Source organism: Cokeromyces recurvatus (genome assembly GCF_025118155.1).
Source record: "Cokeromyces recurvatus strain NRRL 2243 chromosome Unknown BX663scaffold_14, whole genome shotgun sequence".
NCBI classification, from domain to species: Eukaryota; Fungi; Mucoromycota; class Mucoromycetes; order Mucorales; family Mucoraceae; genus Cokeromyces; species Cokeromyces recurvatus.
In genome coordinates, this window is record NW_026251400.1 from 523864 (window position 1) to 541018 (window position 17155).

At 31.1% G+C, this 17155-nt stretch overlaps 9 protein-coding genes across 9 annotated transcripts; 7 read left to right on the forward strand and 2 right to left on the reverse strand.

Moving 5' to 3' along the window:
• Positions 1–388: 388 nt before the first annotated feature.
• BX663DRAFT_511248 (uncharacterized protein) lies at positions 389–1590 on the forward strand. The gene is made up of 4 exons (XM_051527865.1): positions 389–500; positions 595–603; positions 693–1307; positions 1370–1590. The coding sequence occupies exons 1-4, from the start codon at positions 449–451 to the stop codon at positions 1495–1497; spliced, it is 804 nt and encodes a 267-aa protein (XP_051382480.1). The 5' UTR covers positions 389–448; the 3' UTR covers positions 1498–1590.
• A 335-nt stretch (positions 1591–1925) lies between these two features.
• BX663DRAFT_511250 (uncharacterized protein) lies at positions 1926–2662 on the forward strand (the record flags this gene model as incomplete). Its single annotated transcript, XM_051527866.1, has 2 exons — positions 1926–2109; positions 2178–2662. Coding segments are annotated over exons 1-2 (356 nt in total), but the record flags the coding sequence as incomplete, so codon positions are not given.
• A 1775-nt stretch (positions 2663–4437) lies between these two features.
• On the forward strand, positions 4438–5720 carry BX663DRAFT_511254 (uncharacterized protein). The gene is made up of 3 exons (XM_051527867.1): positions 4438–4855; positions 4935–5500; positions 5575–5720. Exons 1-3 carry the CDS (start codon positions 4568–4570, stop codon positions 5624–5626), a joined length of 906 nt encoding a protein of 301 aa, XP_051382482.1. The 5' UTR covers positions 4438–4567; the 3' UTR covers positions 5627–5720.
• A 36-nt stretch (positions 5721–5756) lies between these two features.
• On the reverse strand, positions 5757–6316 carry BX663DRAFT_77136 (uncharacterized protein). The gene has a single exon (XM_051532320.1). The coding sequence runs from the start codon at positions 6140–6142 to the stop codon at positions 5852–5854; it is 291 nt and encodes a 96-aa protein (XP_051382483.1). The 5' UTR covers positions 6143–6316; the 3' UTR covers positions 5757–5851.
• Positions 5791–7557, forward strand: BX663DRAFT_511263 (magnesium transporter NIPA-domain-containing protein). Its single transcript, XM_051527868.1, has 6 exons — positions 5791–5901; positions 5974–6039; positions 6225–6290; positions 6345–6435; positions 6501–6664; positions 6749–7557. Exons 3-6 carry the CDS (start codon positions 6266–6268, stop codon positions 7492–7494), a joined length of 1026 nt encoding a protein of 341 aa, XP_051382484.1. The 5' UTR covers positions 5791–5901; positions 5974–6039; positions 6225–6265; the 3' UTR covers positions 7495–7557.
• An 806-nt stretch (positions 7558–8363) lies between these two features.
• BX663DRAFT_511264 (inositol monophosphatase) lies at positions 8364–9755 on the forward strand. Its single transcript, XM_051527869.1, has 4 exons — positions 8364–8437; positions 8545–8752; positions 8815–8894; positions 8973–9755. Exons 1-4 carry the CDS (start codon positions 8419–8421, stop codon positions 9620–9622), a joined length of 957 nt encoding a protein of 318 aa, XP_051382485.1. The 5' UTR covers positions 8364–8418; the 3' UTR covers positions 9623–9755.
• Positions 9756–9781: 26 nt separating this feature from the next.
• On the reverse strand, positions 9782–12038 carry BX663DRAFT_561591 (uncharacterized protein; the record flags this gene model as incomplete). The annotated part of the gene is made up of 5 exons (XM_051531929.1): positions 11991–12038; positions 11595–11822; positions 10936–11511; positions 10675–10858; positions 9782–10605 (listed from the first exon to the last, which is right to left on the reverse strand). Exons 2-5 carry the CDS (start codon positions 11697–11699, stop codon positions 9782–9784), a joined length of 1689 nt encoding a protein of 562 aa, XP_051382486.1. The 5' UTR covers positions 11700–11822; positions 11991–12038.
• A 342-nt stretch (positions 12039–12380) lies between these two features.
• On the forward strand, positions 12381–14082 carry BX663DRAFT_511269 (uncharacterized protein). The gene is made up of 4 exons (XM_051527870.1): positions 12381–13020; positions 13087–13262; positions 13343–13628; positions 13731–14082. Exons 1-4 carry the CDS (start codon positions 12399–12401, stop codon positions 13910–13912), a joined length of 1266 nt encoding a protein of 421 aa, XP_051382487.1. The 5' UTR covers positions 12381–12398; the 3' UTR covers positions 13913–14082.
• Positions 14083–14578: 496 nt separating this feature from the next.
• Positions 14579–17153, forward strand: BX663DRAFT_77175 (translation elongation factor G). Its single transcript, XM_051532321.1, has 3 exons — positions 14579–14810; positions 14869–15115; positions 15186–17153. The coding sequence occupies exons 1-3, from the start codon at positions 14652–14654 to the stop codon at positions 17033–17035; spliced, it is 2256 nt and encodes a 751-aa protein (XP_051382488.1). The 5' UTR covers positions 14579–14651; the 3' UTR covers positions 17036–17153.
• Positions 17154–17155: the final 2 nt, after the last annotated feature.

Genomic DNA, 17155 nt, shown 5'->3' on the forward strand with positions numbered 1-17155 from the left:
AATATTCTTGTTTAAAGCTTGCAGTTAACATTTTACATCAAGATACATTTCTATATACTATACAATTTTTTTTAAAAAAAAAGGGGGTAGTAGTTTCATGATAGGTCATTCCTGGTTAAAGATAGAAATAAAGACATATCATGGTGATATACGTTTTTCAAAAAAAAAAAAAAAAAAAAAAAAAAAAAAAAAAGAGTAAAATACAAAACAATAATAAAATTAACTTATCAGCAACAAAGTGGTAGGACAGTGTTTTTAATTGGTCAGAAGCTGTCAATTTTGTTTTATTGGCTTATCCCCGGGAAAGAATAACTTTTTTTTTTCTATAGTAAACCAAAAATAGCTTTTCTGGACTTTGAGGGGTAAGAAAAAAAAAACTGATTTTTCTCTTTTCTTTTATTTTTTTATTATTATTATTTTACAAACCTGAATAAAAAATAATTTAAGAATGAGACTCTTTTTGACTGCTTTGATATTATTTGTATTTATATTAAATAAAGGTAAGTTGTTGTTTTTCTATAGTTTAAATATGAACATTTTTATAACCTTTTTTTTTTTTTTTTTTTTTTTTTGTTTTGTTAAAACAATATAAAGATTATCAAGGTAAACACATATTTTAATTGTCAAAGTAAAATATAAACTTATGCTGTCTTTCTCTCTCTCTTTTTTTTTCCGCCCCGTTAAAATAATAGTTTTCGCTCAAGCGGCATCAAGTTCAAATGTTACAGGTACAAATACAGGAACAATAATAGCTACTTCAATAAGTAATACAGCAGCACCTGCATCATCGTCCTCACCACCATTAGCTGTAGTGAGCGGGAATCAAACACTATCCAACAACAATCAAACAGTCACAGCATCTAACAATGGAACTCAGAATGATTCGTTAGGAGGTCTACCAACATCAGCAAGCTTTGGTAACACTGTCTTTCCAGGTGGTGCTAGTTTTATTAAACCTACAGCAAGCAAATCAGTTTCACCTCTCTATCGTATCGATAACAGAGAGAATGTTACTTTTATATGGACCTTTACAGACTTGAAAGTTGCGCCTGTTAATTTGACTTTAGCTGCTGTAGCACCTAACAAAGTAACTTATACCATCTCTACTTTACCTGGTCATGCCACAAGTGCTGTATGGCAGATTAAAGATGTACCAACTGCTTCCCCATTAATGATGGGCATGTACCAAGTCCAACTATATGATCAAAGAGGAGTTTCAGCTAATCCACAACCTGGTTGGTTAGCACCTAATACAAGATTAACTATTGCATTTTATTCCCCAGAGACTTATCAAGCTGGTACAGGATGTAAGTCTAAGAATTAAAATTATCTTTATTTATTTAAATTCTAATTTTTTTTTAATTTGTAGCTGATTATTGCCCAGCTTGTTTTTATAATGCTAGTAGAAAAATGGCAGAGAGTTTAGGACCTATGATTATTGCAGTAGGATTAGCAGGTGTTACTTCAGCTATGATCTTGTGGGGTCTTTTATTTTAAACTTTGTGTACATCTATTTAAAATAAAAAGAATAAGCAAGCAGATATGTACTTTTAGAACCATAAATGCTTTTCTACATAATATACATGTATATATATATGTGTGTATGTGTGTGTGTATGTGTGTGCGTGCGTGTGCTTATATACAAATGTCATATTACATATCAGTTGATCTTTAATAATATACGTTTTTATTTCATTTTATAACTCCATTCAAAGTAGACCACTCGGGCGTCTATTGTATCAGTAAATACACGCATATACCACATCATATTGGTTCTCTATACTTCTGTTTGTCTCTCCTTCCTAAACTATATTTTCCTTGCTTTTCTAACTTTTGGGTAAGCAAAATGTGACTAAAAATGAGAGTATATTAATATAAAACTGTTCTATTACCTTTTTTTATTATTATTTCCTCCTTTTTTCTCTTTCTCTTATAAATAGTGTTTTAACTAAATATATACATATTTATATATATAAAAACATATAAATATATATACACACATATATTTATATATATTTGTATATATGTATTTGTATATATTATTGTATTTGTTTACATATTATGGATCTTAATATCTGTCTTTATTGTGAAAAACCATTAATTGAAGAAGTATATACTCTATCTATTCTAATTGATATACATATTTACTATTGTTAACATCTCTGTATACTATATAGAATATATATTTTTGTTCGTTAACTTGTCAATCTAACGAAGCCTCTAAACCGAATTGTAAAAATAGCAATATAACATACTCACCATCTTCTCGGCTGCTATCTAATCGATATAATCAATCAACCACTCGAATAGGGTCTTCCTATGAAATATGTTACTATCGACGTTCTTCTTCAAGCCTTGCTATGTGTTATTATTCCCAACCGTTGACATTTTCTACCTCCTCCTCCACTAGTAGTAATTGTAGTAGTAGCAGTAATTGTAGTAGCAGCAGTAGTAATAATAATAACAATGGATCTTTTTTTTTTAATAGATGACATTAAAAAAGGAACATGAATAATTATGTATAGTTTCATCATATTATATTCAAAAACCAAAAAACCAAAAAAAAAAAATTGTACATAATACATTACACCTTTTTAAAGTATACATATACACATACATGAATAAATCATTTAAACTTGTATAAAAAAAAAAAAAGAAAAACAACTCCCGCTTGTTATTCTCCTCGTGCATATTAATATATTTCCTATAATCAACTCAAATCTTCTTCTTGTATATACACATACAAATTAGGTACTAGTCTTAATGTATATGAAACAATAACAGCAAAAACGTGGGAGACTTATTCAAGAAAGTATAAATATCCTAGAATTGATCCATAATGGTAAAAGCCCATCTTTACCGGTATCTTATTTACCAAGTCGTCCTAATTTTCGTATAATTTGCTAAATGACCCTTTTTTTTATGAAATAGGGCAACAAAGGGTGTCAATCAATGGTGTATACATGTATTAACTAAAGAAAAAAAAACCTGTCTTCTTCAAGTGAGAAGAATGATTAGGAATCAGGAAAAAAAAAAAAGAAAAACAAGCTAACGATTCCATTTTCTTTTATTTGTTAAGGATAATGTTATACAGAGTGAATTTAAGAGAAATAGTAACCACCTTTACTTTGCTGATGATTAATAAATACACAGCCTCTGTTGTATAAATGGTTTTCCATCCTAAGGAACAGAAGCATGAAAGGCCTTTTTATCTATTTTGACTTTGGAGGACTATTTCTCAAAGATTAATCGTTTTTACTCTATTTCATTATCATAAAGAGGAGAATGAAAATACACACATAATTAAAAAATCTCCTTCTATCCATCTTTATATTAATCAGCTACAGTATATCCCTCTTTTATGGACCATAAACTTCTACCAATTAGACTCTTCAAGATAAAAAAAAAATTTCCTGTTTAACTCTTCTTCAACAAATGAATGGATGTATGTATCCGTTATATTATTATTATTATTTAACCTGCTACTTTAATATTTATATGGCTTTTTTTTTGTTTCTTTAATTCTTATTGATAAAGGAGGTTTGAATGTTCATTTATTGACACATATTAGATACAGTTGAAGTCTTGTGTTTCATTCTTTTTTTTTTTCACAACAAATTTTTATAAAGTGTGCATTACAGAGTGTTTATAGTGATATTATACGTCATACATGTTTTTTTTTTTCAGTTAAAAAAAAAAAAAAAAAAGGGTTGCCATTTATCTTTTTTTTTTTTTTTTTTTTTTTTTTTTTTTTTTTTTTTTTAAAAAATATACACACGATATTCAAACATGTTAACAGATGATGAACTAGATTTTGACGACTTTGGAGATTTAGGAGAAGTTGGAGGAACAGAGATTACAAATGAAGAATTAGAAAAGCAATTAGAATTAGAATTCGGTTCAGAAGAGGATGTCATCCCATATGATGCTTCAACAACCCACGTTGAGTTGGAAGAAGGAGAAACGAATGAAGCCACGTCAGATAAGGAAGAAGGGGAAGCTAAAGAAGATAAAACAAAACCTAAACCTGATGAAAAGGTAGAAGCGTCTTCCAAGGATGGGAATCAAAAGAATTCAACAAAGCAAACTGCTAATAATCAACAAAAGTTCAATAAGAATTATCACAACAAGTTTAATAATCCATATAATTATCCTTTTCAGTATCCCATGAATTATTTACCGGGAGCCTTTGCTATGAAGTAGGTTCAAGTATAACTTTTCTTTTCTTTTTTTTTTTTTTATTATTATTTTATTATTTATATCAGTTATTTATTGGGAAAAAAAAAGGCAGCTTTTTATAATATATATACATGTTTAAAAAGAGAAAAAAAAAGACAGAAAAAGGATAAAAGTAGATATATAAAAAAAAAAGAAAAGAAAAGAAAGATTGCCTTTATTTTCTTTCCAACGTAAAGAAAAGAAAAGAAAAAGAAATGCAAAAAATACAAAGAAAAAAAAAAGAAAAAAAAAAAGAGAAAAAGAAAAGAAATTCAATCTTTGTACATTTTTTTGTTTACATCTATATTTTTTTTATTTTTTATAATTTTCATTTATAAATTATAGTAATATGTTTCCACCTTATCCTCAATTCTCAAATCGCATCTATATCAATCCAAAGTTTAGTAACACTGGTGCAAATCCTCAACAAATGATGCAACAACAACAACAACAACGTCAGTTTATGGAAATGGAAGCACAACGTATGATCATGTTACAACAACAAATGCAAATGCAACATCAACAGGAAAAGCAGCGTATGGCTGAATTAGACCAAAAGAGACGTGAAACAGCTGAAAATATTAGAAAGAGAAAAGAAGCTAAAGAACAGCTTAATGGAGAAAAGTCGAAAAGTCAAGTAAGTAATGATGGGTGTTGTTGTACGAGTAAAGAAAAAAAAAAGGAGTTTTATACCTATTGACATGTCTATTTTAAAGTTAGGTGAAAAGCGAGATAGAAATGAAACTGATGTAGAGGTGAATGATAGACAATCTAAAAGACAGGAAACAATGACATCTTCTAATGAAGGTGGAATATCAATTAAAGGAGCAGCATCACGTGTTCATCATCATTCGTCTTTACCACCAAGGAATATTCCTTATACTCCTCCTCATTATTCACAAAGAAGGGACGAGTATATATCAAAGAATAAAGAACAACATCCTTATCATTCACCGCCAAATAGAAATGATATCAGAAACAGACTTAACTTATCTTCAGAAAATATTACAAGTCGTTTAAATAAATCTACCAATTCAAGTAATAAGAATTCACCTGTATCTATTGTAGCAACGCCTGTTGTTCCTATATCAACCAATGGCAAATCAAATGTGGTTATTATTCAGGGACTAAGTTCTAATACAAAAGAAGAAGAGATAAAGAAGTTGACTAACAGTATTCCTGGAGGAGCTAATGAAATTAAATTGGATGTTAACCTAAAGACAGCCACTGTTATATTTCCAACTGTTGAATCCGCTGTTACGTTTAGAAGAAAATATAACAGGTAAATATAATGTCATTTTAAAGCTAAAAGAAAAAGAAAGGAATATTTATTTACATGTGTGTACTTTATAATAGAATTCAAATGGGTGATTCACATATTAATATTACATTTCAAAAAATAAAATAATGTGAATTTTTTTTTTTTTTTATCAGTATAAAAATAGCTTTTGTGTGTAGTAATAATAAAAATGTGGAGTTTAGATCAAAAATTAAAATAAAACCAATTATTAAATTTATTTCTTTTTTTCTCTCTTTTTATTCTTTTTAATTTTATTTTGCACACTAATATGAATTCAACAACAACAACAACAACAATTGAGATTCCATTTGGGATAGAAACAGAAGATAGTAGTCATGGTGCTTTATATAAGATAATAGGTGTTACTTTAGCTATTGCAAGTGGTAATGTCAGTTCGATGGAAGGTGAATGAATGTTCCTCATTAATCTTTTTTTTATTATTATTTTAAAAATAGGTATATTTATTGGCAGTAGTTTTGTATTTAAAAAGAAAGGATTAATACAGTCAACTGAAAAGTCAGGTATATAATATATATACATACATATATATGTATATATAAGCGAGGATAAGGAAGGAAAGAGGAGAATATTTATTGAATAACAAAAAAAAAAAAGGACATACATATAAGATACAGATAAATATGTATATGTATATGTATGTGTATGTGTATATAGATATATATTAAGCTTATTATTACTACTATAGGTGGTATAGCTGGTGAAGGCTATGAATATCTAAAATCACCCATGTGGTGGACTGGAATGATACTAAGTAAGTTATGAATCATGATTATGTTGGTACAAGAACTAATAGAATAATAACTAGTGGTTGTCGGTGAAGCATGTAATTTTGTTGCATATGCTTTTACTCAAGCTATTTTAGTAACTCCCTTAGGAGCAACTAGTGTTGTGCTAAGGTAAAATAGGATTATACAATAATTGCATTCATTTTTCTCATCTCTCTCTCTCTCTCTCTCTTTAGCGCTATATTATCATCTATTTTTCTAAAGGAAAGACTCACATTTCAGGGTAAAGTGGGCTGTCTTCAATGTGTATTAGGTGCTGTAATTATCGTTATGCATGCTCCAGAACAAGGTGCAGCAGATAACTCAATTGAAACTTTCAAGACATTAATGTTGTCGGCCGGTAAAGTATAGTATACAATAGAATAGAATAGGATCACGAGGCTATGAATGATGATGTATTTAATCTCTTTTATTTATATAACAGGTTTTATCATATATGCTTGTATCGCAGTTGGATTATCTTTATTTTTAGTATTTTATTGTGGACCTAAATGGGGGAAAACGAATATGTTAATTTATATTACAGTTTGTTCACTTATTGGATCTTTATCAGTTGTATTCACTCAAGGAATTGGTGGTGCTATTGTACGCTCATTTACAGTGGAAAATCAATTCACAAATTGGTTCTTTTATCTTGTACTCATCTTAACTCTTGTTACATTGGCAATTGAAATCATTTATTTAAACAAGGCACTTAATATCTTTAATACAGCTCTTGTCACTCCTACCTATTATGTTATATTCACAACATTAACAATCGTAAGCTCTATCGTATTTTATAGAGGATTTGATGCTTCACCTGTCAATGTCGTTACTTGTGTCTTTGGATTCTTTATTATATGTTCTGGTGTAGCTTTACTTCAGCATTCACGTAGTGAGAAAGAAGAGAGGATACATAATGATGATGATGAATCTTCGGTTGTAGGAGGAGGTCCACAAGATAGATTATTAACAGCTATCTTTGATAATGAAAAATATTTAACATCAGAAGAAGAAATCATAGATGATACAACTGCTACTTCAAGTAATACTAATAAGAAACAACATAATCTATGGCGTAGATCAAGAGGTTCCTTAGATGATTATCATCCACGAGACACTAGTTTTAGTGACACTATTAGTTTAAATACCATTAAACATGAGAAGTTACCATATCAACAAAGCATGTGAAATAATAGTACAATTTCAGTTATATTTTACAAATTTATGTAGAACAGAAAAACAAAAAAAAAAAAAAAAAAAAAAACCCCTTTGTATATATTTATATAATATAATAATAGACATCATTAAGATTTACTAGTTCTAATGTAAAAAATTAGATATTAAAGGCTGTTATTGTTGAACACGTTTGGGCACATAATAAAAAAAAACATAATATTGTACTGCCCCGAGAAAAATAAAAATCTTACCAGTAGTTAATATAAAATGACTTCAATATGTTTATTAAGAGGTATTTATTAGTATATTTAACTGCATAGTATGACACAGAACTTAAATAATAAATAGTGTTAAATAAGAGATATGTAAATAGAATGTTTTATTCCATATATGTTGATAAAGCATAGACAATCAATTACGTGTTATAATCTTACGTTATTTGTTCCAGACAGTATGAATATGTGTGTAGACTTAATCCGAGGTCATACCTTTTAGTACTTCCCATAAGATAAAAATAGTTTGTATAGAACACTTGCCGTCGAAGAAATATGGAAATTGATTTGATTCGTTGAATATAAAAAATACCCTTCTCTCCTTCGTCTAAAGGAAATCAATGTATGACTGTAACTATACATTTTCGCTGACTATAAAATCATATTTGGTATTTGAGCGTCTCAACCAATTCTGGTAGAATCTATTTTGACACTTGAATTTCCATAAATACGACAATGTTTTTAATTTAATACATCAGCATGAATTTTTTTTCAGTGCGATATCATTTAGAGTGAAGGTGTATAATAAGGTTATATTTTGTGTGTCTGTCTCTAAATAAAAGGGAAAAAAAAAACGAATAATAACAGTAAATTGAGTTTTCTTTTTTCTTTTTTTATTTTTTTTATTTTTTATTTTTTTTTTATTTATTTAAATAATAAAGTTATGTCTGATAATAGTCAAGGTATAAAAGTCCTTATCCTACAAGAATAATAATAATAATAATAATAATAATAATAATAATAATAATAATAATAATAAAGAAATATATACAATTAATAATTATATTAGACCGTCTTCAAGAATATCTCGACTTTGCAATTCAATTAGCAAAGGATGCTGGTGCTTTGATTAAAGCGGCTGTCGATTCCCGAATGGCAGGTTCTGGTTCGAACATTGAATTGAAAAAGGAGAATCCAACTGATCTTGTAACTGAAACTGATAAGGCAGTGGAGGAATTTATTAAAGAACGTCTCTATAAGACATATCCTGAGCACAAGTATTAAAAAAAAAATTAGAGAAACCTCGCATATGTCTATTATTGACAATTATAAAACATAGATTCATTGGCGAAGAAACCTTTGCAAGTGGTGCCAAAACAGAATTCACTAACGATCCAACTTGGATTGTAGACCCAATTGGTAAAAAAAAATAAAAATAGATAGTAAAGCATGATCATAGCAATAAACTAAATACGTTGACTTGATTACATAATATAGATGGCACAACCAATTTTATTCATGGATATCCATTTGTTGCAGTTTCAATTGGACTCACACTAAACAAGATTCCCACTATCGGAGTTGTATTTAATCCATTACTGAATGAACTCTATTCTGCTGCAAGAGGTCAAGGTGCTTACCTAAATCAAACTCAGAGGCTACCCCTCTTTCATCCTCCACAACCCTTGACAGACCTGTCACATTGTCTGATTGCTACTGAAGCAGGCTCAGACCGTTCAAAGCAAGTCATTGATGCCAAAATAGCCGCTATTCATGATATGCTTCGTAAAAGATCAAAGGAAAGCCCTTATGCTGCTGAAGCACATAGTATCCGTACTACAGGCTCTGCGGCCCTTAATTTGTGTAATGTGGCTAAGGGCATCATTGATGTTTACTGGGAGGTAGGCTGTTGGGAATGGGATGTAGCAGCTGCTATTGTGATTGTTCAAGAATCTGGAGGTATTGTCATAGAAGGTGATAATGATAAGTTAAATAATGAACCTGTGAATATCTTTTGTCGCAAGTATTTGGCTATTCGTGCTGCTTCTGATAATAAAAGTCAGTTAGAGATTGCATCTCAGATGAAGAATTTGATTCCTAACATTAGCGCTCCTCGTCCTCCTGTTCCTGGTGGTTATAGTTACTAATTTATATATATGCATATATATGGAAATATAGAAATATATATGTATATACTGTATCATTAGAGTATAGACTTATTTTACTTTTGTGTATTTGTTTATTCTTTTTATTAAATAAATAAAGAATTTAATTATAAAAGTTTGTTTTAAACAATTAATGTATATCTATTTTCCATCCATATAACTGCATGTACGAGCCTCTTGCTTATGGTCTTCAATACAGCCACCATCCCATTCTTCATCTTCATCTTCATCTTCATCTTCATCTTCATCTTCTTCATCCTCATCCTCATCTTTATCTGCTTTCTTCATCTGTTTATGATGGTGATGATCGTCATATTCACAATAAAGAAGGACTTCATGATGCTTATGGCCTTTATTACATGTATAGTTAATGGTGGTTTCGTGATGATGATGTTCTGTTAAGGTATCTGTACAGAATTTCTGGGTTTGGGTTGGATAAGTAACTGAAGAAGTTTTAACTCCATGGCTTCTTGTACTTGCTGAAGTAGGTGTACTGCTCGAACTACTGCTGATCGTGGTACTACTACTACTACTACTACTACTACTAATCAAACTGCTTGAACTACTAAACTGTGTTGAACTTGATGAGCTAGACGAACTAGTTGAGATAGGTAAACTAGAGGAACTGGACGAAATAGCTGAGCTAGATGAACTTGATAAACTAGAGGAACTAGAAGGGCTTGATGAGCTAGACGAGCTAGAAGAACTAGACAAGCTAGAAGAACTGGATGAGCTAGAAGAACTGGATGAGCTAGAAGAGCTGGATGAGCTAGAAGAAGTAGTTGTACTGGAAATTGAGGAAGAAGTAGTGGATACAACTGAACAAGGTTGACGATTTTCAAAGACTTGACACGCACCGCCAAGGGCTGAATAATCATTAATCACACCATCAGTATAGAACGTTCTATAATTATTTGCAATTAATTGTCCTGCAAAAGACCCCTGTGATCCTTCAACAACACTTCCTTTTGATTAAAGAATATATTAATAAATTTGATCCTCTCTATCTCTGATTTTTTTTTTGTTTATTATACCTTCTGGCATGAGAATAAACCCTCCAAATGGACCTGTTGTATCGCGATAAGCAGTAAAGCTGCCATCTGTTTGTACTCCATTCTGATCAGAAGGATACAGATTAATAATGGTATTGCAGGCATTCATTCCTAAATTACTCAAGTTTGCCGAAAATGTAACTGAGCCACCAACATCAACGGGGATCTATATTAAAACATATGTTAAAAATAAAATAAAATAAGAAAAAATAAAATAAAATAAAAAAAAAGTAATATACTAACATTAATGATTAATCTGGATGGCCAATCCATGCCTTGAGGACCATTCCAAGCGCTTTGTCCATAGAAAATAGAGTTTGGAGACGAAAACTGATTTAATGAGTTCCCACAGTTTCCATTATTACATGTATTAAAAGTAATCACATCATAGCCTGTAGTAGGTTCTGCAATACGATGAAGTACATTATTCTCGTCAAGATAAAGCGTAGGCTTATATGCTGAAAATGTTTGTGATGCAAAAATAGCATTATCTCTGAAATTATCTAAATCAACATTACCAGTTCCTCTATCATTATATATTGAGCATGCAGCATTGGTTTCGATAAAAAAATTAGCATTAGTTCTATTAGATATAAAGACATCACCACTGACTCGAACAGCCGTTGCAAAACTGTTACCCCTCACAACAAGACCAATATTACTATAACCTAAATGTGAACTAGAACAGTCGCTACTAAAGCGAGTATTTACTGAATATTGTGTTATTATAAATTCACCACCAACAGCTAAAGGGCCTTGAATATCATTTGACCCAGTTCCCATGAAGTTTTCAAAAATTACAGCAGTAAATCTAGACAGCTATAATAAAAGTTCGCATAAGCATCTAAATGTACACATATATATATATATATAAAGATTTCATTTTTGGACCATCTACTTACCATATTTGCACTATTACTTGAAGAACACGAAGATGGATCCAAAAGGTGATTTAAAAAATCAGTTCTGCTTAATTGTTGGTTTGTATAATCTTGAATTGCTTCCATCGTTGCACTAGTATTGGCTGCATAGAATTCAGGAACTAGACCATTGCCAGAAAAGTAATCTAACCAGGGGATATTAGCTGCTAATGAAGTTGACACAAAGAAAACGTACAGAAAACCCTGTATCTGAATCAATTTCATTTTAATAAAGAATAAAATGAGGAAAAAGATAGATAGATAGAGAGAGAGAGAGAGATAGAAAGAAAAAAGACAAGAAGAAAGGCAATCTTTTCTTTCTTTTTTAAATCTTATATAAGAAAAGGATCCTTTATTTTTATTTTTTATTTTTCTTACATTCTTATTTTTTGTTTATATTCATGCATAAAATAGCAAAGGAATTTGATAAGCATAAATGTATACACATACTTTAGGCAACTTCAATTCAAATCACATATCTTTATTCAAGCACATTCCTACCTATATAAACTTTGTAGTTAGGAATTGAACGTGTAATTTAGAATATAAACAAAAATGAGAATTGATAGATAATGTCAAAGTGAAAGAAGACCTCATCATACGAAGGCTTTTTTTGTATGATACAAGTTGCTATGAGATAATTAATTCAAACACAGATTATTTTATTTTATTTTTTTTTTTCTTCCATTAAAAAAAAAAAGGTCTACGCGTTTCTCATTTATTTATTTATTTATTTATTTATTTTTTTCAAATATAAAATAACCCTTATTTTTTTTTTTTTTTTTAATGTCGAACACTGCAGAACTTTCAAAATTAAAAGTCGTTGACCTTCGTAGTGAACTTAGTAACCGTAATTTATCTACAAAAGGGAAAAAAGACGAATTAGTAGTTCGTTTAGCTAAGGCTATTGAAGAGGAAAATAAAGATAATGAACAATCAGACACTTTAGAACAGCCAGATGGACAAGCTACTGAGAAATCAGAAATGGAAGAAACATCAGAAAATAAAATAGAAGAAAATCAGTCTTCTGAAGAGAATATTGAGCAATCACAGATTGAAGAAAAGGAGGATCCAGAAAAAACTAAAGAACAAGAAAAGATGGATGAAGCACCAAAAGAAGAGGATATACAAGAACCCGAAAAATCGATAACTGAAGAGACGCAACAAGAAGCAATAAATATAAAATCAGAAACTGAAGTAAAAGATATGACATCTCAACCAGAACAACAGCAGGGAACTGAAGAAACCGATGAAGCTCAGCAAGAAAAGGAAGAAGTAAGTAAACAAACTGATAAAAAGCCTTCTGAAGAAGTGAGTCAAGAAAAGAGCGTTAAACAGTCATCAGAAGCAGAAAAGACAGAAATCGATTCTAATAAAAGAAAACGCTCAGCAGATGAAATAGATGATGGTAAGAATTATGAATAACATTTAAAGACAAAGATTGCCTTTAAGTAACTTTTCTTTTTTCTTTTAGAGAAGCGTACAAAAATGAAAACAGAAGAAGTAAATGATGCTATTAACAGTTCAGCATTATACGTGAAGGGCTTTATTAGACCTTTAATTATTCGTCATGTTCAAGAATTGTTATCAAAGTATGGAGAAGTTAAACGTTTTTGGATGGATGCTATAAAAACACATTGTTATGTTATTGTAAGGTCTATTCGTTTTCTTTTTCTTTTTTCAGAAAAAAATACACTCTATTTGATATTAACAAAGTACTTTGATTATAGTATAAAAATGAATCAGAAGCTAAAGAGGCGTTTAAGAATATAAATGGACTTAAATTCCCTGTAGAAACTGGCAAAGAGTTAACAGTTGGAAGTCTAACAAATGAACAGATTGAAAAATTGATAGAGCTTGAACATAATGCAGCAGAACAGCGACTTAAAGTTGATTGGGAGTCCAACATTGAAAAAATAAAAGCAGGAGAAACTTTACCTGAGTCACCAACTACAGAAGGCCATAGAAGACATAGATCCATTGGTATTGATCAAGTTGCTAAACAATTAGCACAAGGTAAAATAGAATTATTTTATATATTTGTCTGATAGAAATAGTAAATCACGTTTCTCTCTCACACACACACTGTCTTTCTTTTTTCTTTGTATGTATATATAGCCTCATCTGAACCAGTTTCGCAAGCAAGAGAAGTTCGTATCGAAGGTTCTCGTCAAAAGCAAAAAGAACTTTCTTTAGATGATTTGTTCCGCAAAACAAAAGCACTTCCTCATTTATATTATCTTCCTAACACTGATGAAGAAGCAAAGATTAAGTTAGAAAAGCTTCAGAGACTTGCATAAGTTTGATTTATGTATTAATATCTTTTTTTTATATCTATAATGAAAAAATAAATAAGAGACTATTGAATATTAACATTGACATTATCTCGTTCCCGATAATAATGATAAAGATTCCTGTTGCTGCATAAAATTATTTTATTAATGATTAAAATAAAACATATTCATTAAGGGAGGAGACTAATTTTTAATACTCGAATAAGTTGGAAATTACAGTTATTCTTCATTTTTGTATTCATTATCAGAGAAAAAAAATCAAGGTGATGTGAGCGTGTTGAAATAAGAATAAAGAGCAAAAGAAACGTTTTTTTTTTTTTTTTTTTTTGAAAAAGTATGCTTTATTGGTGAAAGACTGCAAATCATAAAGTCAAAGAAGAGAATAATAGCAGTAAAATAAAAGGGAATATTTGGCACTAAAATTCAGACAACATATATAAATGGGGGGATTTTTTTTTCTTCGTTATTAGTCGTAAAGAGTAAACAAAAAGGAAAGAAAGAATCGTTTATGTAAATGACTGATAAATAAAAATAGGTTTCTTCTTCTAACCTTTTTACCAAAATATATAAAAAAAAAAAAAAAAATCGATAGCCGTCACATGTAAACACCGATACATCTGCACGAATATAGAGAAACTCCCCCTGTTTTCTTAAATTTTGACAAGCCCCCACTTTATCTTCTTTTTTTTTTCTTTTTTTAGTATATACTGTTCCAATAACAGCAATTACCTTATAATCTAGTACAATGTCGTTTGTGCGATCCTTACTTGGAGGGATTCCAGGAAGGTTCACTTTTCGGGCTGCAACAGCTTCTTTCTTGGAAACAGCTCCACAAACTATGAACCTTTTCCCCGTTGCTTTATGTCGTCGTTGGCAATCGACCGAAGTCGATGCCAAAGATCTTGTAAGTTTGTTCAAGGACTGACTTATAGACTAAAGATAACTGATTTGTTTTATGCTAGGATCGTCTCAAAAAACTTCGTAATATCGGTATCTCTGCACATATTGATTCTGGTAAAACAACATGTACAGAGCGTATTCTTTATTATACGGGTCGTATTAAGGAGATTCATGATGTTCGTGGCCGTGATGGTGTGGGTGCAAAAATGGATTCAATGGATTTGGAAAGAGAAAAAGGCATTACTATTCAATCTGCTGCAACTTATGCTAGTTGGGGAGATTACAACATTAATATTATTGATACACCTGGTAAAGTATAAAGAATCAAGACAAATGTATATATTTGTATATATATAACTTGCTTACCTCCATTTTATAGGCCACGTTGATTTTACAATTGAGGTAGAACGTGCGTTGCGTGTATTAGATGGTGCTGTTTTAATTTTATGTTCTGTATCTGGTGTGCAATCACAAACAATTACGGTCGATCGTCAAATGCGTCGTTATAATGTTCCCCGTATCTCGTTTATTAATAAAATGGATCGTGCTGGTGCTAATCCATTCCGTATTATTGACCAACTCCGACAAAAACTCAAGTTGACAGCAGCTGCTGTACAAATTCCTATTGGTTCCGAAGATCAATTTGCAGGTATTGTTGATCTTGTGAAATGGAAAGCTTATTACAATGAAGGTGAATCGGGTGAAAAACTGATTGAACGTGATATCCCCGAGGAATTGATGCCTCTCGCACTTGAAAAACGACATGAATTGATTGAACAACTGGCTAATGTAGATGATGAAATTGCTGATATATATTTAATGGAAGATATTCCTACTACTGAACAATTTTTATCGGCTATTCGTCGTGCTACCATCTCACTCAAGTTTACTCCTGTCTTAATGGGTTCCGCCTTTAAGAATACAGCTATACAACCTCTTTTAGATGCCGTTATCAATTACTTGCCAAACCCTACTGAAGTAACGAATACAGCTTTGGATATCAATAAGGGTGAAGAAAAGGTTGAATTAAAGCCCTATTCGAACAATCCCTTTGTCGGTCTTGCGTTCAAGTTGGAAGAAGGTCGTTATGGACAATTGACTTATATGCGTATTTATCAAGGTATATTAAAGAAGGGCTCGTTTATTACAAATGTGAAGACAGGTAAGAAGATCAAGGTACCTCGTCTTGTCCGTATGCATGCTGCTGATATGGAAGATGTGGATGAATTGGGTGCTGGTGAAATTGGTGCTATCTTTGGTGTTGATTGTTCAAGTGGTGATACCTTCACAGATGGTAGTCTTCAATACACAATGTCATCTATGTTTGTACCTGAACCTGTCATCTCTCTTTCTTTAATGCCTAAAGGTAAAGAATCTGCGAATTTCTCTAAAGCTTTGAATCGTTTCCAAAAGGAAGATCCAACTTTCCGTGTTCATATTGATACTGAATCAAAGGAAACGATTATCTCTGGTATGGGTGAACTGCATTTACAGATTTATGTTGAACGTATGAAACGTGAGTACAATGTGGAATGCGTTACTGGTAAACCTCGCGTTGCCTTCCGTGAGACAATCACACAACCTGCTAAATTCAATTATACACACAAGAAGCAATCAGGGGGTGCTGGTCAATTCGGTCGTGTCATGGGTCAATTAGAACCTATGGAACGCGATGAAGAAAGTGGAAAGGATATTGAATTTGAAAACCGTGTTGTAGGAGGTAATATCCCCACCAACTTTATTCCTGCTTGTGAAAAGGGTTTCAATGATGCTCTTGAAAAGGGGCCTTTAATTGGTCACCCAGTGAGTGGTGTTCGAATGATTTTAGAAGACGGTGCCGCACATGCAGTTGATTCTAGTGAACTTGCTTTCCGTATTGCAACCAAGAATGCCTTCCAAGAAGCCTTTGCTAAAGCTAAACCCTCTATTTTAGAGCCTATCATGAATGTTGCCATTACTGCCCCTATTGAATTCCAAGGTTCTGTGATTGGTGGTCTTAATAAGCGTAAGGGTACTATTATTGACACTGAAATCCAAGAAGATTACTTTAATGTCGTTGCCGATGTTCCTTTAAATGATATGTTTGGCTATTCAACTGAATTAAGATCAGCAACCCAAGGTAAAGGTGAATTCTCAATGGAATACAAAGAACATCAACCTGTTCAAACTCATGTGCAAGAAGATCTTATTAAAGAATATAGAAAGGAATTGGCTAGCAAGTCTAAATAATAATAATAAAATAATGCGCACATATAAATGCGTATAATAAACATGTATATTATTATTTTAATATCCCCCTTCTTTCCCCTTAAAAAAATAAAATAAAATAAAATTTCCTTAAATGTAGAA

Excerpts from the sequence above, each read along its gene's own strand:
- BX663DRAFT_511269 (XM_051527870.1), top strand. The coding sequence starts at position 12,399 with ATGTCGAACACTGCAGAACTTTCAAAATTAAAAGTCGTTGACCTTCGT. Across the intron at positions 13,021-13,086 it reads AGCAGATGAAATAGATGATG|AGAAGCGTACAAAAATGAAA; the intron begins GTAAGAATTATG and ends TTTTTCTTTTAG. Across the intron at positions 13,629-13,730 it reads TGCTAAACAATTAGCACAAG|CCTCATCTGAACCAGTTTCG; the intron begins GTAAAATAGAAT and ends ATGTATATATAG.
- BX663DRAFT_511264 (XM_051527869.1), top strand. Across the intron at positions 8,753-8,814 it reads AAGACATATCCTGAGCACAA|ATTCATTGGCGAAGAAACCT; the intron begins GTATTAAAAAAA and ends TATAAAACATAG. Across the intron at positions 8,895-8,972 it reads TTGGATTGTAGACCCAATTG|ATGGCACAACCAATTTTATT; the intron begins GTAAAAAAAAAT and ends TACATAATATAG.
- BX663DRAFT_77175 (XM_051532321.1), top strand. The coding sequence starts at position 14,652 with ATGTCGTTTGTGCGATCCTTACTTGGAGGGATTCCAGGAAGGTTCACT. Across the intron at positions 14,811-14,868 it reads AAGTCGATGCCAAAGATCTT|GATCGTCTCAAAAAACTTCG; the intron begins GTAAGTTTGTTC and ends GTTTTATGCTAG. Across the intron at positions 15,116-15,185 it reads TAATATTATTGATACACCTG|GCCACGTTGATTTTACAATT; the intron begins GTAAAGTATAAA and ends TCCATTTTATAG.
- BX663DRAFT_511263 (XM_051527868.1), top strand. The coding sequence starts at position 6,266 with ATGTGGTGGACTGGAATGATACTAA. Across the intron at positions 6,291-6,344 it reads GTGGACTGGAATGATACTAA|TGGTTGTCGGTGAAGCATGT; the intron begins GTAAGTTATGAA and ends AATAATAACTAG. Across the intron at positions 6,665-6,748 it reads GACATTAATGTTGTCGGCCG|GTTTTATCATATATGCTTGT; the intron begins GTAAAGTATAGT and ends TTTATATAACAG.
- BX663DRAFT_511254 (XM_051527867.1), top strand. The coding sequence starts at position 4,568 with ATGTTTCCACCTTATCCTCAATTCTCAAATCGCATCTATATCAATCCA. Across the intron at positions 4,856-4,934 it reads GAGAAAAGTCGAAAAGTCAA|TTAGGTGAAAAGCGAGATAG; the intron begins GTAAGTAATGAT and ends TCTATTTTAAAG. Across the intron at positions 5,501-5,574 it reads TTTAGAAGAAAATATAACAG|AATTCAAATGGGTGATTCAC; the intron begins GTAAATATAATG and ends ACTTTATAATAG.
- BX663DRAFT_511248 (XM_051527865.1), top strand. The coding sequence starts at position 449 with ATGAGACTCTTTTTGACTGCTTTGATATTATTTGTATTTATATTAAAT. Across the intron at positions 1,308-1,369 it reads TTATCAAGCTGGTACAGGAT|CTGATTATTGCCCAGCTTGT; the intron begins GTAAGTCTAAGA and ends TTTAATTTGTAG.
- BX663DRAFT_77136 (XM_051532320.1), bottom strand. The coding sequence starts at position 6,142 with ATGTATGTCCTTTTTTTTTTTTGTTATTCAATAAATATTCTCCTCTTT.